Source organism: Giraffa tippelskirchi, chromosome 2 (genome assembly GCF_054371585.1).
Source record: "Giraffa tippelskirchi isolate mGirTip1 chromosome 2, T2T-mGirTip1v1.2.pri, whole genome shotgun sequence".
Classification (NCBI taxonomy): Eukaryota; Metazoa; Chordata; class Mammalia; order Artiodactyla; family Giraffidae; genus Giraffa; species Giraffa tippelskirchi.
The window spans coordinates 20,882,652-20,905,657 of NC_137276.1; the positions used below are offsets into that span (position 1 = coordinate 20,882,652).

The following is a 23,006-nucleotide window of genomic DNA, read 5'->3' on the forward strand; positions in this document are numbered from 1 at the left end:
CCAGTAATGTGGCCTACACATTGGGTGCATACAAAGCTTTGAAAAGTTCATATCTAATCTAATCATCTATTCAAAACACTCTACGCTTTCCTACATTTCAATGGTGTTTCAAATTTATAAATAAATTTCTCAAAATGCACAGAGAATCAGAAATACACGTATGATTGAAACCTCCCTTCTTCCAAATAGATTCAGAACATGCTACCCGGGCTAGTGACACTGAAAGTCCCTTTCCTATCTAAAAATACAAATTGACGGTAATGTCTGAGCAAGAACAATAGGTCACTTGCATTGTAACGTAAAGCTTAGTCACTAAGTGACAGCTTTCCTTTCATTTAGAAGAGATTTCCTTAGTTCCAGGTACTATACAAGTTTAAATCATCAGTATACTATTACTCTGAAGACTAGCCTTCTGTAGATGCAAATGAATTTAAATTCCAAGTTGCAATAACCTTTGTGATAAAACTTTTAAAGAAATGGATAATGATGCATTTCTACCATATCTAGAAAAAGATAAAAAAAGGTATTTTAATAATTGAGATTTTTCTCTTAAATAATTAGCAACATCTGCCGGTGCTATTTTTACTGATTACTGAAATAAAATTGATACTATTCATTTCTATTTCAACAATGTGGAGTATGAACTATTTCACATTATTACTTTGTGAACCTTCCAGATAATGGTCCTAAATTAAAATCTCAATCACAATGCTTAGGGATTAGTTTATTCTGGACAAACACTGAATCCTAGTCAGTTTAGTAAATGGATAGGTTTCTTGACTATATTACAACATTTATTTTAGGTATACCTCCTCTTCCTTATTCCTCTCACAAGCAAGGATTTGGGAGTGGGAGACGTAAGCAAGCAACAATCACTTAACACAAATTTACTGAGCAACTCATAGGTACACACTTCACATGTGTTACCTTGTTTAATCTTCACTGCAACTCAAGAGATGGGTATTTTTATCCTGATTTCACATATGAATAAAGTAAAAAGGCTCAGAGAAGTGAAGTAACTTGCTCAAGGACAGCAGGATTCTGTTCAATTTGTGCTACCCAGTGCTGACCCTCCCTTTTGGATCCCAGCTCTCTTCACTTGCCCACAACCAACTGAACTTGCCCTCTAAAGTTCTCATTCAGTTACACTGACAGTTTTTTAGCAATACTAGTTTTTGGTTATCACATTATAAGGCAAAAAATGATCAAAACAAATATGATTGAGAACTTTTTGTTACAGAAGATCATATACACAGATAGATGGCAAAACTTTAGCCCCCTGGAATAAATTTCTAGTGGAAGACTCTGCAACACTGATATGGGACAAAAGAGAAAGATGTTCTAGAGCTGTGTTGTCCAATTTGGTAGCCAACAGCCACATGTGACCATGAGTACCTGAAACGTGGCTAGTGTGAACTGAGAGGTACTACAGTGTAAAATAGACACAGGATTTCAAAGACTTGGTATATAAAAAAGAGCAAACTATTTCATTAATTTTTCACTGAATCAATACTTCAATGCATCAACAATTCATTAATACTGATTACATATTGAAAGATATTTTTAAACTGTGTTCAATAAAATTCACATGTTTCTTTGTAGTTTTTTCAACATGGATAGGAGAAAATTTTAAACTACACTTGTATTTTGAGGAAGGAAACAGCATTAGCCTAGGGCCTCCATATGAGGCTTCAAAATCAAACTTTGTACAAAAGCCATTCTTGAACAGAAGGCCCAAACCCTTATGATTAAATTCTTAAAAGAAAAGGTAGTAGGCTATCAAAACATTTTGGAGAAACCTATATAATCTGATCATAAATGGTAAATAATTGTCAATTCTTATAGTAACAAGCCAAACATGTAGCCTTCTCATCCACACTCCTCCAAAATCTAAAAAGGCATCATTCCAACTTCTGGTTTCATATACATCTGTGAACACATTTGTCTTTATTGCTCAAGACTTGTGCAAATATTAGGGTCTTCCCTCTGAATGATCATTCTAAGTACAGTAGACCACACAAGAAACAGGAGTCAAAATACACCCACTTACAAGTCACTGCTTCCAATACATCCCTGACACCCTTTTGTACGCTTAATCATTTGGTTTTTTCCCATTAAAGGATCCAGGGAATTTCAGGTAATTGAGATTTCTATTTAAAAGGCATTTTATCTTCTATAGACCAAAATCTCAGGGGAAAGCACCAATAGAAGCTTTTCTAAAAAAATCATAATTAAAAGAGATATGATATGGTTTTCACAATAATTGATCTACAAAGGTTTTGGGTTTTTTTGGCTGTGTGGCACGCAGGATATTAGTCCCCTGACCAGGGATGGCACCTGTGCCTGCAATGGAAGTGTGGAGTCTTAACCACTGGACTACCAAGGAATTTCTAGGCCTATAGTTACCATGAAACACTGCTAGCCCCCAAGTGGTTTAAATCAACTTAATAAAACACTGAACTCAAAGTTCTCCAGTAAGTATTTTTGTTGCTGTTGTTTAGTTGCTAAGTCGTGTCAGACTCTTTGAGACCCTGAGAACTGCAGACTCCCCTGGCCTTCACTGTCTCCCAGAGTTTGCTCAGATTCATGTCCAAGTACTTTGACTTTGTACCTATTCCTTAAAATTGGTTTAAAAATAGATCAAAATACATCTTTTATATTCACAGTAAAATCAAAAGCAATTCTATTTTATTTATTCCCCCCACCATAAGAATGAATTCTTTCAGTTCCTCAGAAGGATGTATTACAGAAGGCCATATGAAGTATTTTGAAAAAAGCCAGTTATCTTTTTAAATTTTTAATTGGAGAATAACTGCTTTACAATGTTGTGTTAGTTTCTGCCATAAAACAACACAAATCAGCCATAAGTGTGTGTGTTTGTGTATGTATGTATGTATATATATCTATATCTATCTATCTATATATATATATATCTCCCCTCCCTCCCAACACATCTATCTATCTATCTATCTATATCTCCCCTCCCTCCCAACCCATCTAGGTGCAAGGCTGGGCTCCCTGTGTTATACAGCACCTTCCCACTAGCTATTTTCACACACAGACCTGGTTATCTTAATGCCTACTAAAACTGTTGTCATGAAATCAAATGTCACAGAAAAACATTGGGAAAAAAATCTGACAGAATCCATCCAAAGTTCTTGTATGATGCAACAAATGGTGACTAAAAACCTTATTTGATAAAGAGTTTAATCACAAAATTATACTATAACATTAACATTTCTAATAAGTCCAATTTCTTCCTTCACTGTGCCTTATGTAAGGCACTATGCCTTATGTGCCACTTAGTTGAAAATAACAGAAAATTGAGGCCAGAAGTTCTATAATGTATTTCACTCAAACGAATGACCTAAAACTTTTCCTTTTCATTGGAGGATGGAACTGTTTCTCATTTAAACATGTTCTTTTCCAAAAGAAAAAAAAAGTCAAGGCAGCCAAATACATCTAGTTTGAATTTTCAATATAATGTTCCTAAACATGTCAGAAACATTTACCATGTACATGACTTGTTTCAGTGGGGAGCATGCTTAAACAGGAACAATATACAGAAGGTCAGCGAAGCTTTGTTAAGATAACAAGAAAGTTCATGACAAAGTCCAGATTTTTAGAAAAAAGCTTTACAAAACACTCCCCAATTCATTGAGAGATTAAAACAAACAAAGACAGGTACCATCTCTTTCTTGAAAAGCAGCTTCAAATCCCTAAGAGATAAAGGTCTCCCATCCAAGGCCAAGTGGAATTCTGGTGAACTCCCTCACCCCAGAATTGTGTGAATGGGTTAAGATGGCTGAGAATGTAATAAAATAGAAAAAGCACTGGCCTGAGAGTCAGGGGTAACAGTTTTGAGTCTAGACCAGCCATTTTGAAGATGTCACTTCACTTAATCAAACAAGGTCATTGATCCATAAAAATGAAGTGAAGGTTTCCAAAATTCTATGAGTCTAGATTTCATCCTCCTCCTCAGTCTACCAAGCTCTGCTTCTCCAAATGTTAAAGCTAACAGAGAATTCACACTTCAACTCATAATAGAAGGTCTGAATGAGTCAACAAAGGCAGAGTTTTAGCATCCAATGAAATGTGCAAATCTGTGGAGTCTCTGAATCTATTACTGGGAAACTTCCTTTTTATTAGGTCATGGGGCAGAGGTTGGCTAGCACCAGTTTGCTGATCTCTGCCTCTCCCATAATTAACAACCTCCCTCTCCTATCCACTAACATATAATTTGCACAGCTGAGGGGTAAGGTCTCTTCTAATTATAATGAGGCTATATAATTCTTCACTTTGAAATATGTATCAAAGGCCACAGGTTCTGTGACCCTTGTCTCAATCTTCCAGGGTCCTGAATGTCGATCATAATCTTTGCTGCATAATACAGACCTGCATAGGGATTTCAAATTACAATCTTGATTAGGAATAAGAATCATAGATCTTTGTATCACCCCAAATTTTGATCTTAAAATAATTTTTTTGATCCAGGAACATAGGAGGGGAATGGGAAGTTATTGTTAAATGGGTATAGGATTTCAGAGTTACATGATAAAAAGAGCTCTGGGAATGGATGTTAGTGATGGTTGCCCAACATTATGAATGTATTTAATACCATTGAACTGTACACTTGAAAATGGTAAATTTTATATTGGGTATTTTACCACAATAAAAAGTACTGGAAGACAGCAGATACCTAGGACTCCAAGATGGCATCACTTGCACCAGTGAAGAAGAAACTCATGGATGTTAAAAGAGGGGAGCTGCCAACCTGGATATGAGGTAGGATTTTGCCCCTAAAGGCACTGCTGGAGTGTTTCAAAGAGGTTACTAGTGGTATGACAACAAGTATGTCAATGTGAAGAAAGGAAGCACTGCTGGAGTTTCTACCATGCTGGCAGCTTACGAACTTTTCAACTACCACCTTTCTTAGAAGGAACTCAAACACGAGCAGCTAAGCAAGTACCACTGAAGAGGGCCCAGTGCAGGGGACACACTCTGCTTCCCTGACCATGACTTTTGTCCGACACTCCTCCTTGAGCAACATGATCACTGCTGAATATCCTAATTTGCAACAATGACCAATAAAAGATAACCAGTACAAAAATGAAAAAACACATTGGAAAACTTTTTTAAAGGACCCCTCCACATATACACAAATATGAGACTATTACTTACAGTATCTGCACAGGAATGATGTTCTACTAAATACCATCCAAAGAAGAAAAGAAACCAAGTCTAGTATCGAAAAGTTTTGAGTCAGGTAATCACAAGGCTTGGGAGAAAAATCTTATGACTTGGTGGGTAGCTAAAGGTAGAATCAACAAAATAATGCCAAGTACTAAAAAATTAAAAGTAAAGTTTTAGAAGCAGTCCAGTCCAGCTGGCCTAACAGAGCAGATGCACACGATGGGAAAGGCTGACCATTTTTTTCCCTCCCTACTTGAGGATGTTTTTCCATGGGAGCACTTCTCAGCTGGAATTTGCTTTGCTAGCATGTATCATTTCATAAAAGTTACCTGTCACTGCCTAGGGTGAAATATGAGTGAAAGATGATTACAATGACCACCTTCCACTTTCCATAGCTTTGTATGAAGGGGAGGGGAAGCTAGGAAAGCACATTCTTTAATTAAGAGACAATGAATCTAGAAAACACACCAAGGAAAAGAATAGGGCTGGCTATTTCCTCAAATTGTTTTGAGCCTAAAATTGTATTTTATGCAGCAATATTATACAGCAATTCATCTACCAGGTGTATGTAGGCAAAGTCTTGATTCAGGAATCTAAAAATAAACAGTGAAAAATATCTCTAGAATAATATACAATAAAGAGAGAGAGTAGAATAGTTCAGGGATGGGGCGACAACTTACTTTTCACTGTATACTCTTTTGTGCCTTTTGGATCTTGCTTCATGATCTCATATTTCATACTCAAAAGTTAATTTCAAATATTTTAAAATGAAGTTGATTTTATAAAAATGTGACTCAAACAGTAAGTTTACCTTAGAAATCAAGTTAATAAAATCAATCTTGCTTTAAAAAAAAAAAATCAGTGAGAGTGCCCTTATGTTTCTGATTTTTAAACTTTCATTGTATTGTATGTCCATAAAGTATTTTTAATTTTATTGAGTTGCTTTTGAATAAGTTATTTTAAACATTTAACACTTAGAATTTTTAAGCACGAAAGCAAGTTATACACTACACTAATTTAGTAGTCAGTTCTGTCAAATTTGGTATTTTCTTCTACCCATTTATAAAATCACTGTGTCCTAATATAACACCCTCTTTGCACATTTTATTAAAGGGAGCTACAAACAAAAATGGTCAGTCGTGCCTGTAAATAAGCGATGAGAAACATCAGAGGAGCCAAATCTTAATTGTTTCACTAAGCAAAAATGCAAAAAAGTCTTACTGGATTGGATCTGCCACTACATTTACACAGAAATAACAAATGATTTTGCAAGCTGCTTTTGACATTTCTAATTGTTTCTTACAGGTGTTTACCATGTGTTACTTTATATGTTACAAGATAAACCACTAAATGAAATAAAGGGGAAATTCAAGATGGCACAATGACTTCCTGTAGCGACAGCAATTGCAATGCCCAATACCACTTTCAGTTCTTTCTTTTTTATTATTCCACTACACAGAAGTATAAAATGAAACACAAAAGCACAGCATAGGAAGGCAGTTTCATTTGGAAACAACAATACTATTCTTTTGCCAAAATGATGATTATTCAACCATTTCCAAATGCACAAATGAAAACATTGCCAAAGACTGGAAAATTGACTAATCACTGACATGCACTAAAAATGAAAGAAGATTATGAAACAGTCACATTTCTAAAGTCTTTTATGTATAGTAAGGAAAAGATACATTCAAGCCTTACTGAATCTACCTAATTTCTAGTTTAACAGGTGTATCTTCCCTCTGTCATAAATCAGAGTATCAGAAATGGAGTAAAATACAACATTTAAATTTCTACATCTGGTGATCAAATGTTCCCTCAACATCCTCATTGTTCAGCAAGTTGTATGGATTTCTGTCTCCAAAATGTCCCATTCCTCCCTTTCTATCTCAAAGCCATTGCCTTAGTTCATCGGCTTATCTCTAAATGCCTTCTAACTTGTCTCTCTGCCAACACTCTTTATCACCCCATTCTTCACAACACCAAATCTCAGACACATCTGATTATGCCTCTCATTAGCTAAAATAAGTGACAAAGTGTAAAACCTAAATTTCTTAAAATAGCACCCAAGGCCTTCATGACCTAGTGCTCTCAACCTTATCTTTCCTGTTTTCTCTTCCATCACATCCATCCACAAACCCACACGCCTGTTGCATAGCCTATTATTTCGGTCAGTAACTCACTCTCGTCTTCAACATTTAAGAGATCTTCTAAAGCCCAACTCAAATGTCATCTCCTCTACGAATTATTGCTCTCCATTGGGATAAACATTTCCCTTTTCTGTGCCCATCTGCACTTCCTGTAAATTGTTGCTATAGCATTGCTCTCAGGTTGGTGTTGGAGTCAGTTAGTTACATAAGGATCTATTTTCCCCACTATAGCTCTTGTCTGGTTCACATATGCCTTCCTTAAAATGCTGAAAACGTATCAAGCCACCAAAAATATTATTCTAATACAGGAATATATGACTATATATATTGTTGCTTTTGTTTAGAACGAAGTCATTCGTGTGTGACTCTTTTGAGACATGGACTGTAGTCTGCCAGGCTCCTCTGTCCATGGGATTTCCCAGGCAAGAACACTGGAGTGAGTTGCCATTTCCTTCTCCAGGGAGATCCAACCCAGGAATCGAACCTGAGTCTCCTGCATTGGCAGGCAGATTCTTTACCTCTAAGCCACCAGGAAAGGTCATGAAAATACATATGTGTTTATTTATGTTGCTAATAAAATTAGGGGGTGAATTAAAAAAAAAAACATTAGGGTGGGTGGTACGTGAAAGTTAAAGAAGACAATCCTTTCATGTACTTCCTCAACAGGCAACTCTTTGATGGTAATAATATTCTTAAGAAGGTAAATATCATCTTGGGTTGGCTAAAACAATTACTGGGAATTGAGTTCGCCATACTTTTTAATTATAAGTATGGAGGAAAAAATAAGCCATCTTACTGACTTAAGACCTAATAAAGTTATTTATAAACTAGTTCCTGCTTTCTGAAGCCCACAAAACTGATTATTACAGAGCCTTCTTTTGCTTATCTAGGTCATCTCCATGAAACTCGGCATTTAAAAACATTTAAATTCATCCATGACTTGACAAAGACAGGATTACAAACTGCTTCCTGATTTCCACCTGAATGATCTAAGTATCTTCACTCTGCCTCTTTAAGCAAACCAAGTTAAATCAAGTTTAGCATGGTAATTCCTGCTTCATCAACTGGGGAAACTAGTTCGATTTTGGAAGTAAGATCTATTAAGTTTTTTTCAGTTATTCTTGTGTACATATGAATGCACACAAACACTTTTTCCCTGGTATCTTTCTTCAAAAATTGAGATATAATTCACACAGCATAATAGAAATTATTACTGCAGAAGGGACAATTTGTTGTTGTTGTGCAGTCTGTAAGTCGTGTCCAACTCTTTGCAATCTCATGGACTGTAGCCTGCCAGGCTCCTCTGCCCATGGAATTCTCCAGGCAAAAATACTGGAGTGGGTTGCCATTTTCTCCTCCAGGGGATCTTCCCAACCCAGGGCTCAAACCTGGGTCTCTTGAGTCTCCTGCATTGGCCAGGGAATTCTTTACTACTGAGCCACCTGGGAAGCCCCTCACACACCATAAAATTCACTATTTTTCAAACTGTACGATTCAGTGGTTTTTAGCATATTCACAATGTTGTGCAATCATCAACACTATCTGTTCTAGAACTTTTTCATCACCCCAAAGGGAAACCCAGTACTCATTAAGCAAATACTCCCTATTTCCTTTATCCCCTTCCTCCAGCAACCACTAATCAATTTGCTTTCAGTCACCATGGATATGCCTGTTTTGCGCATTTCACACCAATTGGAACCATACAATATGTGGTATTTTTGTGTCTGGATTCTTTCACTTAGCATAATGTTTCCAAGGTTCACTCATGTACTAGAAAGATTTCATTCCTTTTTATAACCAAATAATATTCCTTTGTGTGGATATACCATATTTATTTAGCCATTAATCAGCTGACAGACATTTAGGCTGTTTCCACTTCTTAGCTATTATGAGTAATGCTGCCATGAACGTCAGTGTACAAGTTTTTGTGGGAACATGTGTTTTCAATTAAGTATATAGTGTAAGAATAGAACCACTGGGTCATAATGGAACCTATAAGTTACTATTTTTAACCATTAAACCATATTAACTTTCGGAGGAACAAATTGTTCATTTTACATTCACATACATGTTTTTAAGGGTTGTAACAACAATTTTTATTTTCACTTTTTGTTTAAAAGTAAATTGTTCTACCCTAGAGGATAAGATTTCCTTTGGGATTCAGGGTCCTTAGAAGTTAGAGCCGGAGAAGGCAATGGCACCCTACTCCACTACTCTTGCCTGGAAAATCCCATGGACGGAGGAGCCTAGTAGGCTACAGTCCATGGGGTCGCTAAGAGTCGGACACGACTGAGCAACTTCACTTTCACTTTTCCCTTTCATGCACTGGAGAAGGAAATGGCAACCCCCTCCAGTATTCTTGCCTGGAGAGTCCCAGGGACGGCGGAGCCTGGTGGGCTGCCGTCTATGGGGTCACACAGAGTCGGACATGACTGAAGCGACTTAGCAGCAGCAGCAGCAGCAGCAGAAGTTAGAGCAAATCCAAGGTTTTACAAAACAGATTAAACCCCTTCAAAGAATAAAGATGTATAGCAACAAATCAAACCCTTACTACAGCAAAGTCTAGTCATCAAAAGGATTAAATATGCAAATATTTTAAATGAAAGAGGAAAATAATAACTCCCAATTTTATACAGTCAATAACTATGAACTGATCTCCACTCACAGAATCTTCTACTCCAACATCTCTCATAGACATTTCAATCTTACTATGTCTCAAACTGAATTTCTACTCCCCCAAATTATTCCTCCTGGCCAAAATTATTCCTCCTGCAAGCTTCTGCCTACACCCCAAACCTTGGTGTCAAGTTTGACTTCTTTCTCTCATGTACACTCCATATCCCAGTCAGTAAATCCTATTGGTTCTATTGTCTAAATACTATATTCAGAATCCACTCAAATCTCACCACCTCTACCAGAGCAATCTCTCACCAAGATTACTGTACCACTATGATGGAGTGTCAAAACACAACCAAAATAATCCTTGTAAAATATATGTCAGATTATGTCCCACTTCTAACAGTCATCAGTGGCTTCCCAACATCCATCCCCCATTTTGTTTCATCCATACCAGACACCCTTGGGCCTCAAGGCGTTCCCTCTGCCTGCCATGACCTTCCCCTTGGTATCACACACAGTCCTCTTGGTACTCAAGGGGGATTTGTTCCAGGATCCTGGTGATATCAAAATCTGTGGATGCTCAAGTCCTTTATATAAAATGGCCTAATATTTGCATATAGCCCAGCACATCCTCCTATACACTTTAAATCATCTCTGCTGCTGCTGCTAAGTCGCTTCAGTCGTGTCCAACTCTGTGCAACCCCATAGACAGCAGCCCACCAGGCACCCCCGTCCCTGAGATTCTCCAGGCAACAACACTGGAGTGGGTTGCCATTTCCTTCTCCAATGCATGAAAGTGAAAAGTGAAAGTGAAGTCGCTCAGTCATGTCCGACTCTTAGCGACCCCATGGACTGCAGCCTACCAGGCTCCTCCATCCATGGGATTTTCCAGGCAAGAGTACTGTAGTGGGGTGCCATTGCCTTCTCCGTTAAATCACCTCTAGATTACTTATAATGCCTAATCCAATGTAAATGCTATGTAAATTGTTATAAATACTATGTAAATAATATGTAAATAGGCCCTGAAAGTGAAAAGTGTTACTCATTGAGTCCTGTCTGACTCTTTGTAACTCCCTGAACTACTGTAGCCCACAAGTCTCCTCTGTCCATGGGATTCTCCAGGCAATAATACTGGAGTGGGTTGCCATTTCCTTCTCCAGGGGATCTTCCCAACCCAGGGATTGAACCCAGGTCTCCTGCATTGCCATCTGAGATTCTTTACCATCTGTACCACCAGGGAGGGAAGCCCTGGCACACGGCAAATTCAAGTTTTGTTTTTTGGAACTTTCTGGAATTGTTTCTCCCAAATATTTTTGGTCCGTGGTTGATTTAATCTGCAGAACCCACAGAGTACAAATTGTATCCACTCCCTTAGCTTCTTTAGATTTTTGCATATATGTCAACTTCTTAGTAAGGACTTCACCTGGCCACTTAAATTTGTCATTGCCCCCAAACACTTCCTTTATCTCCCTTCCCTCTTCTATATTTCTCCAAAATACTTATATCAACACAATATATATTTTACTTATTTATTTTTCTTTACCCCCAAGAATATAAACTCCATTAGGGCAAGAGAGTTTATCTGTTTTGCTCACTGCTGTATTCCCAGCACTTAGAAGAGGGTCTAGCACATAGTAAGTGCTCAATAAATATTTATTGAATGCATAAATGAACAAGCAAAAGGAAAGCATAAAGCTGTTCAGAAAAGCTAAAGAGAGTCAGAGAAATATTTATGAGGAACTAATATACCAAAACATAATAAAGTTGTAATGGGAAAGGAAAGTACATTTCTAAAAAAAAAAAAAAAAGGTTCAATGTTTCTATCGCTGGCTTTAGGAAAAGTTACTATCCTTGCCTATTTCATTGTTTTCAGAGAGGATCTATCTACTGTCCATTGCCAAGGGCCCTTAGCTTCTGAAGAACTGAAAGAAACTCTGGGAATGGACAAGTTCCTAGAATGATGATGTCCTTTTCTCAGCTATCACATACACAAAGAGACAAGGGGTCGTCTTAGCCTTCTATCAGACCTAGTCCCAGGACCTTCACACAGTACAACCATATGTTTCTTAGCCACCTTTCAACTAAAACCACTAGCTGGTAAACTCACCTTTCTAAGAACTACAATCACAGCCTCTTCAAACCAAAATGGATCTTAAAATGATTTCAAGCCCTCACAGTTCAGTTCAGTTCAGTCGCTCAGTCGTGTTCGACTCTTTGCAACCCCATGAACCGCAGCACACCAGGCCTCCCTGTCTATCACCAACTCTCGGAGTCCACTCAAACCCATGTCCATCAGTTCGATGATGCCATCCAGCCATCTCGTCCTCTGTTGTCCCCTTCTCCTCCTGCCCTCAACCTTTCCCAGCATCAAGCCCTCACATATTTTATTTAAAAAACTACAGTGAAAAACAGTGATTTGCTCAAAATAACTTGAATAGTTAATTATACTAAGTATTTTTCAAATAATAAGTGATAAATGTTACCAAATCTAAAAGAATTCAGACAATTGGAACAAATTCTCTAGTATCCAAAACAAGATAGTCACAAAAATTAAGTCAAAATTATTCTATCTCATAAGATCAACAACTCCATCTATCCACACATTAGATTCAAAAGTTGTAACAGAGCCATCAGCAAAACTATACTCCAGTATTCAGCAAACAAAATGATGGATGAATTTAGATTTAAGAAAAATATACACTTTGTCCCCAGAGGAGGCTTTCATTGTTCAGTGTTGGGAATGATGAGGACTTCTGGTCTTTTTGCAAGTACCAACTTTCCTAACCATTACTGGCTTCAAATAGCAGTATAAAGATGTTTCTGTTAATCAATCATTTTCACATGAGGTCCAGAGGGAACAATTTTTAAAAGGTACATGATTTTCACCACGCCTACCACCCTCTCTTTCTTGCCCTGCAATATTCTAACACACTTCCTCGGCTGTGTGTCCTCGGTACTGTTTCTGATAGAGTATGTGATAGCCTTCAAGAGCCTTACAATGAGACAAGATTGTGAACCATGATTATAAACTATCTCTAGCGTGCTACAGGAAAAAGGATTACTATTTTTTAAAATATTTATTTATTTGGCTGCACCGGGTCTTAGTTGCCACATGCAGGATTTTAGTTATGGCATGTGGGATCCAGTTCCCTGACCAGGGATCAAACCTAGGCTCCCTGCTTTGGGAGCACAGAGTCTTAGCCACTGGACCACCAGGGAAGTCCAAAAGGATTACTCTTTTCATGGTCAGAAATTTCTTGCCAAAATACTTTCCATGGTCTGCATCTAGTGAAACTCTACCATGCCTTTAAAGGACCACCCTTATTCTTCTTTCCTGGGGACCTTTTTCTGACTGTTCTATCCATGGTGCTCTTTTCTTGATCAGATGACCTATAGCATTTGTTATCTGTACCTGTAGCATTCATCACACACTGGTAAGTAACATTTTTTGTATAGTCATCTTAGTTGTTGCTGGCTTTTTTTTTATGCTTGACTGGATAAAGAGTCAGAATCTCAAAAGTTACATAATTGATATTCCTAAGGGGATTTTCCAGACAATAAAGCATAATGTTGCTACATATGAAGGGAAAGAGTCAGAAATTCTAAAAGAGCAACTGGGTTTTAGAATACACAGCACAACCATCACTGAACTGTAATTTCAGAAGCTTTGTATTATACCAAAATAATGATTCCCATGCTTTTAAAGTAATAAGGATGCCTTTTAAGGTCAAAACATATTTTAAGGTTAAAATATATTTCGTGTACCAAAAACATACGCAGTATTAGCCAGGTGTTAAATATCTTTTAACAGAGAACACACGCATTCAAAAGTCTAACTACACAATGATACGTAAGATGGTACTTATCTGGTCTACAGAGCTTACCTGATGTGCACATGAAGCTGAGGTTACCCCAGGGCCTCAGACTGCACATGGTTGAACTTCATTGTGCTGTGGACATGCAATATTACCCCCATATCAAAAAGTACTACAACCTAAAACTATTTAGGAGCAAGCAAAACGCAGAAGGACTGATGCTGAAGCTGAAAGTCCAATACTTTGACCACCTGATGCAAACAACTAACTCATCTGAAAAGACCCTGACGCTGAGACTGAAAGCAGGAGGAGAAGGGGATGACAAAGAATGAAATGGTTGGATGGCATCACTGACTCAATGGACAGGAGTTTGGGTAGGCTCCGGGAGCTGGTGATGGATAGGGAAGCCTGGCGTGCTGCAGTCCGTGGGGTCGCAAAGAGTCAGACACAACTGGGTGACTGAACTGAAAATACAGAAAGACTAACAAATCCCTACCTATCCCCATCCCACTCCCTCTCCCAAATCGAACATAAAGTCCTTCATTAACTCAACTTTTCTTTCCAAGAAGCAGCAGATTTTAAGCAACATGAAACAATTCACTTCAGTGCTTCAACAATGAACTTTTCTTGTGGTTTTCAGTTAATATTATAGCAAAAGGAACAAAAAAATGAACATCATAGACAAGCCAAATATTTGAAAGTCCATCTCTCGTGTATTTCCTGATTCTACTGAAATCTCAATCCTATTTACCCATTTTACCACCTTCTTCAAACAAACAAGCAAAAACCACCAATATTTTCCAGCAAAGGTAGAAATATCATTGTGATCTCAGTTCTAGTCTTGTGTGCAGTTATCAATAAGAATGAGCTTAAATCAATAGCAGGTGAGCAGAGCGTTTAAAGGAATTAGCCCTGGGCTCAAGTCTTGGCTCTGTCACTTATTAACTGTATGATCTTGAGCAAGTTACTTAACTAAACTTCAGATAATTTATGTAAAGTGCTTAACAGGGTCCTTGGCAGGTTTTAAGGGCTGAGAAAAGTGGTTACTGATTAAGTAATTATATATAATAGATACATAACAAAGATATCCTTAACATAACAATTTCAAAGCTTCCTTTCAATTCCCTCTTGTCTGGCTCTGACAGGTCTGTCCCAGGTATCATAAACCTCCACCCCTGACCTATACCTGGTTCTGCTACCTCCAGTTCTACCCTTGGCTACGACCATAAGCAGTTTCTGGAGGGAACACACGACAAAAAAACAAAACAGGAGGCCACTTGAGTAAGCTAAAACAGCAACAAAATCCACTTCGAACCACTGAATTCACTCAAGCAGGAATCTGCCTTAGAACCACAGACAAAGAAAAAGGCAAGAGAGAAAAACTCACCAAATTATTCAGATACTTCTAAAACCCTTACCTCCAGTTAAACAAACGACTGAAGATTTGAAGCCTAAATTTTAAACAACAGCATCATTGTCTGCAGAAGCCATCAATAACCAGTGCTACTAATGAAACATGCCTCACTAAAACAATTCTTTACCATTTTTAATTTAACAATGATTTAACCATTGCTAGACTATTTTTTAAGATGATGTCCCAACAACTTCTTGAAGTTTCTCCTTTCCCCATGCATTTCAACAGGCAGTGAATTAGTTCTTCATCATGTGTTCAGGCCTCCTGCTCGCAAGCATAATTAAAATTAACCGACCAACAATTCCACTTGGTGTTAAGATCCTGTCAAATTCTTTGATGAATCTGAGTCTGGTTTCTCCAGGAGCCAGTTGAAAGTTCTGCAACAAAAACTTGGGGTTGCTCAACGTGATGCTGGCCATTCATTCAGTAGATGGCACTCTTCCCTTTGAGCCCAAATTACAAAAGCGCCAAGAAGCATGTTCTATGACACTCAGGTGTGATACAAAGCAGGGATTCTCTCTTCAAAGCTCCTAACTGGCTGTCACAATCCCTCCAGAAACTCATTCATCAAAAGTTGATGGTCCAACCAGACCCTTTTAAAGAGCCCAGGGAAATTCAGATTATAAAACATCAAACACAATATATTAATAAAATCACCTAACAAGTGATAACCAAGTAATCAGTTTCTCAGAGCCTTTTCTATACTTGTTTATTCAGGCATAAAATGTTCCTTCCCTAATACAGAGGTAACGGCCTTTCAGTGGCTACTGATCAAATCTTGTCTATCAAATCTCATTAAGGTATTCAAGATAGCACAGTGTTTGGAAAACTATGATTTTGTCATTATCAACATTTACTAAGACTAATGAAAGATGTATCACTTTCATATTACTTTCAACATTTTTGGTCGAAAAAAATTCATATAATTTTTGATACCCACTTAAAAAGAATCAAACATCCTAATACAAAATTACTGTACATCTAGTTTTCCAAAAAACAAATATGTATTTCTGATTCATTAATCTGTCTTTTACTTGAAAGGCAAGGTAAAAGGAACATGGTTTTAAAATTTTAAAAAGGAAAAAAAAAAAGCACTGGGAATGGGGATAAGAAATGGGAAAAACATATCAATTTCAGTAACCATATCTTTCCCCTGTCCACTTTCACCCTATTTCACCACTTCCAGCCCATTCACAACTCCACTTGAGCTCTGACCATCATCACTCTTCCCCAAACACTTCCTCAGATAATAAAAGGCTGACCTTACAGAATCTTTTCCTTATGTACTAATAAGACAAATGAGATTAGAAGTAACAATGCAGCTAACAGTTGCTGGCTCTAATTTCTGAAGGATTAAAAAAGGGATCCCAGGGGAGGCCTTGATCCCAAAATATACTTCTTTAGATGTACCAAATAAGCCTAATTACCTTCTCCACGAGGCTACAGAGGAAACCTACCTCTTTGCTATGGCATGGAGTCATTCCAGCGGATCAAAAGATGACAGGACAAGAATATTGTATGGAAAAGGGAAAGGAAATGCTGTTCTCGCACAGGATGAGCTGAGCCACTGCGGAACAACTTCACAGAAACATTGCTGACGGTGACAAATGAAAGGCACAGACTAAGTCCCCAAGATACTGATAAAACTCAGCACTGCTCCAACCTGACCGCTTTCTACATTGTTGAAATTCCAGCTCCCCTAGCAAGCAACCAACAATAGCCCTGGGAGCTGAATTAAACAGGCTCCTGAACTCACACCTGCACTGTCCTTTCCTCTTCCATCCGAAGTAAGCACTTCTTTGGTGGGGGATGGGGGAGTAAAAAATTACAAGAACAAATTCAAAGAGGTATGAGAATTAGCAAAAAGAATAAAGTAAGAATTCCATGCATGTTACTTAGAGTTAAGTTTTCATATTATTTCCCTTAATGAACGTTGTGAGCATTAAATTTTGAAAATTGTTTTATTAATATATACAGTGTACTTCTTGAAACACTGGTTTTAAGAATGTAAGTTGTTATCACTGCCCTTAAGTTTCTAAAAAGTGTTTCACCCCCTGGCTGGCTGGCTGGCTGTGGGAAGTTTTTATCTTATGGAGATCAGTATGTCTACGGCAGAAAAAGTGAGCTTCATAACCCAATCTTCAAACTCTAGTCTTGTTTGAGTCAGTAGCAGTCTGAAATGCTAGTTAATGTACTGCTACATACCAATATCCTCAGGTCCAGTTTCAGGCAATTTAAAACAAGAGGTTTCAAAGTTCATTTTATATCAGGGAGTCTTACCATTTCCAATTAAGCTTTAACTAAAACCAACTTTTAAAACAAGTAATTGTAAAGTATAAACTGTGGTGAGACAGATCAGCCTGACATTAGGTAAAATCAACTTAGATCTCGCCTCATTATAAAGATATAACTATATGTCAAAGACTAAACACATTTTATTGGAGAAGGAAATGGCAACCCACTCCAGTCTTCTTGCCTGGAGAATCCCACGGACAAAGGAGCCTGGCAGGCTGCAGTCCATAGGGTCGCACAGAGTCGGACACGACTGAAGTGACTTAGCAAACATATTTTATAATAATAATTCAGCTCTGGCATAGTTAAAAACCAGTCTATACAATCTTCCTAAGAAGGAAATTTACAAAAACAAAAAGCCTTTAAACATCAAGGATGAGTTTCATCCATCTTTATACTTTTTGGTGATCATACAACTACTTTTTAAGTTATGCTAGACAATTATGAAAGCCACATTTATTCTTTAAGGTTTCTAGGATACTCTTTTTTAAAATTGCTCCTTCAGTGCAGTAAGTCATGTCCTAGAAACCTGAAAGCTACTATTAATGCAGCTTTTCAAAGATACCCAGCAAGAAAATAATTTAAAGAAAACAAAAGACTCTGATTCTCATTATCTATGCTATCGTCTAAGACTTTACAGTTAAGTTAAATGGTACTTTAAGGTTCAAGTATGTTTTCAATTGTGTAATTAACTTACTTTTGAGCTTGATTTTGTGATTAGTCCACATATAAGAGATCAACATTAAACTACACATGAAACAAAAAACCCACACACCTCTTTTTCTCTAACATTTTAACACTTTCAGTTAATTTCAGTTAAAACGGTTCTATGCATGCCGTTGATATTCAAATAATCACTACATGAATGCCAGGTGAATCATTTTGTAATTAACCTGAAAGGAAGAGCATCCTCCAAGTAGTATGGTCACACATGTGTGTCCATACCTAGCTACCGCTAGAAAAAAAACTAATCAAATTCATGTAACTTATTAGGCATAAGGGATATACAAGGGATAACAAACTTTTTCTTTCAAGCCATAGTCAATGAAACACTGCTAACCTGTATGATTTAGAGAGGATTCTTAATATACACAACCCACTGCAGTAAAAATTTGAGACTGTCTTGGCTTTTGGCCAAAAGAATTTAGTCACTAGCAAGACCTGAAATACTTCATAACAATCTCATCTAGAAATACGAGGGCACATACCCCAAGATCAAATGATAAAGCATTAACAGAAGACATGAAATAAAGTATTAGGGCACCCATTTTGAATCTCAATGACCAGCTGCAGTCTACGACTGCTCAATTAATTTCAAACAGGGTGTTTATGTCTAAAAGAAAGTACTCTTGATTAAACATCTTAAATATTTTCTATTCAAATTCTACATGTTTAATATTTCCAAAGGAATCTGAAACAGCACTGAATTTTAATATCAGAAAAATGAATATTTAGTGTGAGAAACATATTAGTAACCTGTGTTTTCAATATAGTTTGAGTTTTCTTAATTCAACTGATGCTGTTTTTAAACACTGATCCCTAATATTACCTTTCACTAAATTGCCAACAAAGGACATATTTGATCTCTACAGTAGTAATCCTAAACATTAGTTCAAACAGCTACTAATTTAGGTTATAATTAACTGGCTTGACCTATCAACGACACTGGTGAAGCAGCAACACAGAGGTCCTTGAGGAATGGGAGTGACAAAGTAAAAGCCACTTATAGCTAATTGTAAAAGGTCACTCAGGTAGAATTTTGAACAAACTGAAGTTAATATTCACCTCAGGTTGATGCAGTGTTGATAATCAGAAGATCAAGCCTACTGACTTAGTGCAGAACTAGAATCAACAAAGAGCCTGGTGGACCAGCTGGGGCCCTACACATCTGGCAAGCTTAAAGAACAACAAAAAAAGACTTGAATCTTCAGTAATTAAAAAGATAACATAGTACAGCCCACATTCTAGCATTCGAGCTACACATATGTCATGCGAAAAGAGAATCCTCTTCCAAAGTCAAAAGGTGATTCTACTTAATGCAGATTGACTACCGCCCTTCAGATTTAAACACATCTTGGTGATATTAATACAGGAGGGTGTTGCTAAACAAGGCATACTCACAGTTGTAGTCTTGGAGACCCTGTGAAGATACTTCATTCATTTGCAGGTATTACCCCAAGTTTAATAGCAGCAGGGGTTACTGGTTGTGCGGACTCACTTTCAAATCAGGCTCTGGGTTCAGAACCGGCCAGTCTGTGCCTAGGAGCTATACAAAATACTTAAACCTTTATGTCTGTTTAGGCATTGGGTTGTTATGAGGATTAAGTAAATTAAATCATATAAAAGTCTGTGCCTGGCACAGAGGTAGAACAAATAATATTGGCTGTTACAAGTATTTGCTGAGTCTTCACTTGCTGGGTCGCGTGATATAACCACCTTCAAAAACAGTAACTTTATAGTGATGCTGATAAACACATAAAACACTGAGTACCAGGCTATATTTTAAGCACTTTACACAAAAGAACTCATAAGATTCTGATATTATCATTCCCAACATTTTACAAACCCAATTTGTTCAGAGTTGGGTTTTTATGATTTCTTTCTTGAATAGAAATAAAATTTCTTGTACTCTGATGACATACGTAAGTGCTGCCCAGTACTGTTAACCAACTAGTTTGAGATGGCAGAGATTAAATAGCTAACAACCTGTATAGGCTTAAGTGTAACAAAAACACTCAGGCACAAGAGACCTACTTCAGGAGGGCTCACAACCTCAGAGGTTGGGCCCTACCTTGCATTTAGGTTTCAGGATTGTGTGTAAGAGGTGGGCTGATGCTATGTCCTCTTAGTCTCAAAAGACATTCTGGTTTTACAAAGACCACATCCACACTTTTAACATCACTGAGCAGAACCCGCATTCATACCGGTGTTAACATTATTGAAAAGGGGGTTAGAAATAGCAAAGTGTGCAATATCATTTTCTCATTCATTTTCAGAATGTAAAACATATAAACATATTCTGAAAATACAATCTTTCTATCATGCAAAATAGTTCCTAGATGTCTTATGATCACCTGTGTCATATATCTACCAACAAACATGTCCTTATAACATATACGTAAAAAAGCTGCAACTTACTGAATGCCTCATAACCAACTATCTCAAGAGCTCAAAATTATGTTTAACATTCAAAATAGACACACAAATTTTTTTCTTTAAAAGCAACTATTGCCAACATTTTTCGGTCAATTTAGAGTTTTAAGAGCAGAGACTGAACTCTTTGGAAAAAGGAACACTTAAATGTGGCAAAAGTGGCCTTTTTTCCCCCTGGTCTTCCCTCTGCAAAGGTAATCTGCTCAATTTAAGCAGAGGAAAATGAGTTACAGTGCAATTACAATGCAATGGAGACTTTTAGATATATAAAACTTTACACATACGCTCCAAAAGTAGCTTAACCCTATAAATGAATGGGTCCCATATCTTACACATTTTTTTACAAAACAGTCAAGCATCTTATTTAAAAACAACAAATTACTAGGTATTCTTATTTTACTCCCTTTAACAATCTAATTAGAAGTCCTCCAAAGCCCAAAGTAGGATGTACCCAGCATGGTGCTGATGCACTCCATTCCAAGAAAAGCAACCATTTCATAGTGCTAAATCTAAAGTGTCATAATATAAAAAAGTTCATGCACCTTTAAAATGTAGCTGATTCCTACCCCCTAAATCTTATCAACTCCCTCACCAAACTTGCATAGAAATCCCCACTCAAAGCCTCTTGGTTGATTTAAATTCCATTTCTCTCCACACCACTCCAGCAGGTCAATTACAACAGCACATGTGCCAAAGAAATTAGTGGTTTTACTCACGCTCCCATTTTAAACGGGCACCTACTTGCAATTAAATCTCTGCAACAAAAAAAGTTTACCTGAGGCTATTCTTGCTATTTTACTAGAGGCCTAGCTTATTCTACCTGTCTCTGTGGTCTTCCCTCAGCTATAATGGCATACCTCCAAACAGCCTGGACGCCCCCAAACACCAGCTAACCGGACCTGCAGCCAACTCTTGCCTGTCACCCCAGGCAGGAAGTACAACCTAACATGTATACATTTGTAGGGGTGGGGTGGGTGGGTGTGTGTCGGGGGGATGGGGACACAGATTACAGGAGAAAGGTTTGGTTGAATACTCTCAACTTGGTAACAGAAGTTTTTTTTAACGAGGAAAACAAACCAACACTTCCTCCCTTACCTCCACCTTTTTCCAAGCGCGGGAACCTCCCAACCCTCCTGGAGCGCACCTTCAGAGCTTAAGGTCCCTCGGATCCCGAAGCTTCGGCCAGTTCTTGGTTTTTAGAACTCCCTGTCCTCTGGGAAAAATCAGAGGACGCCCGGAAGACTCGGGCCCACCCCGCGGCGCCCCGAGATCCTCCCCTGCAGGTCCACCTTCCTCGCCCGAGGCTCCCGTTCCGGTCCCGGAGGGAGAAGGGTTCACCTGAGGCCGCAGGGGCAGCCAATAGGAAAGTCCCCTCGGCCCTGCAAGTCGCCGCAATCCAACCCCCGCGCGACCCCCTTGGAAGGGTCCCCGCAGCCCAGCCCGCGCGGGCGCCTGCAGTCCCCGCCGCGAGAAGCGGCGGAAAGGCCGCGCCTTCTCTCCCCTCAGGATTACCTCGCAGCGCGCAGCCGGCTTTGTGCTTCCCTCCCTCCTTCTCCGCGGCCGCCGGGACTGCAGCGGCCGCGCGATCCTCCACCGCCGCCTCTTAAGCGCCGCAAGGCTCCAGAGGGGAGGGCAGAAGAGGAGGGGGCGTGAGGAGGGAGGGACCTGGGCGCCGAGCCCTGAGAGGCAGGAAGCGGCGACACCTGGGTCGCGATGCTTTTAGCTCTCGCTCTCCGTTTTTAAAAATACAATTTAAACCCCTCTCTTTCCCCTCCCGCCCCGCGCCCCCGCGACCGTTACCGGCAGGCGGCTCACGCTCTGGCGGGACTGGCCGAGAGCCCCTCGAGCGTCCCCTAGCCCCGCCCCTAAGGCTCCGCCCTTAGGCCCCCAGGCGCCTCTGGCTCCACCCCCACAAGCCCGCCCCTCGCAGCCCCCGAACGCCCCTGGTCCCACCCCTCGGATCCCCGAGCGTCCTGACCCCGCCCCTCGGAATCACAGGATGTTCCTGACCCCGCCTCCCAGGGCTCCGCCCCCAACGCGGCCCCTCGGGCCCCTCCAGAGCCTTGGTACCGCCCCCTACGGCCCCCTCCTCTCCTGCCCGCACCCAGTCTCTAAAGCCGCGGCCGCGGGGCCCTACAGGCCTGGCCTCAGGGGGGGCCTGGTGCGGGGCAGCTCTCTGGCATCTCTTCAGCGTCCTCCTCCAGCTTTACAGCTTCGATCCGTTGCGTGCCTTGCGGGAGGGTCGAAGGAGTAAAACACCCCGACGGAAGCTCGACTACAAGGGATAGGAGGGGCGCCTTGGAAATGCCGCCCGCCCAAACCTGAGCGAGCTCCCGCCCCCCACCCCCGCCGGCCACACTCCTGAGGCTG

General features: G+C 39.3%; 2 protein-coding genes across 43 annotated transcripts in view; one reads left to right on the forward strand and one right to left on the reverse strand.

Moving 5' to 3' along the window:
- ADD3 (adducin 3) overlaps nt 1-22,465 on the reverse strand; it is a 127,967-nt gene extending 105,502 nt beyond the window's left edge. For 13 of the 42 annotated variants that reach the window (XR_014068870.1, XR_014068850.1, XR_014068865.1 and 10 more), the window contains exon 1: nt 22,149-22,212. The gene's annotated coding sequence lies outside the window, so the exon portion shown is untranslated. Of the gene's footprint in view, nt 1-19,268; nt 19,380-19,604; nt 19,750-21,731; nt 21,850-22,148; nt 22,213-22,436 lie in introns of those variants that run through there. The other 29 variants (XR_014068866.1, XM_081541674.1, XM_081541538.1 and 26 more) reach the window with 17 other exon arrangements.
- Nucleotides 4,713-4,975, forward strand: LOC145526378 (ATP synthase F(0) complex subunit f, mitochondrial-like). The gene is given in 3 exon segments (XM_081541792.1): nt 4,713-4,779; nt 4,782-4,829; nt 4,947-4,975. Coding segments are annotated over 3 exon segments (144 nt in total).
- Nucleotides 22,466-23,006: the final 541 nt, after the last annotated feature.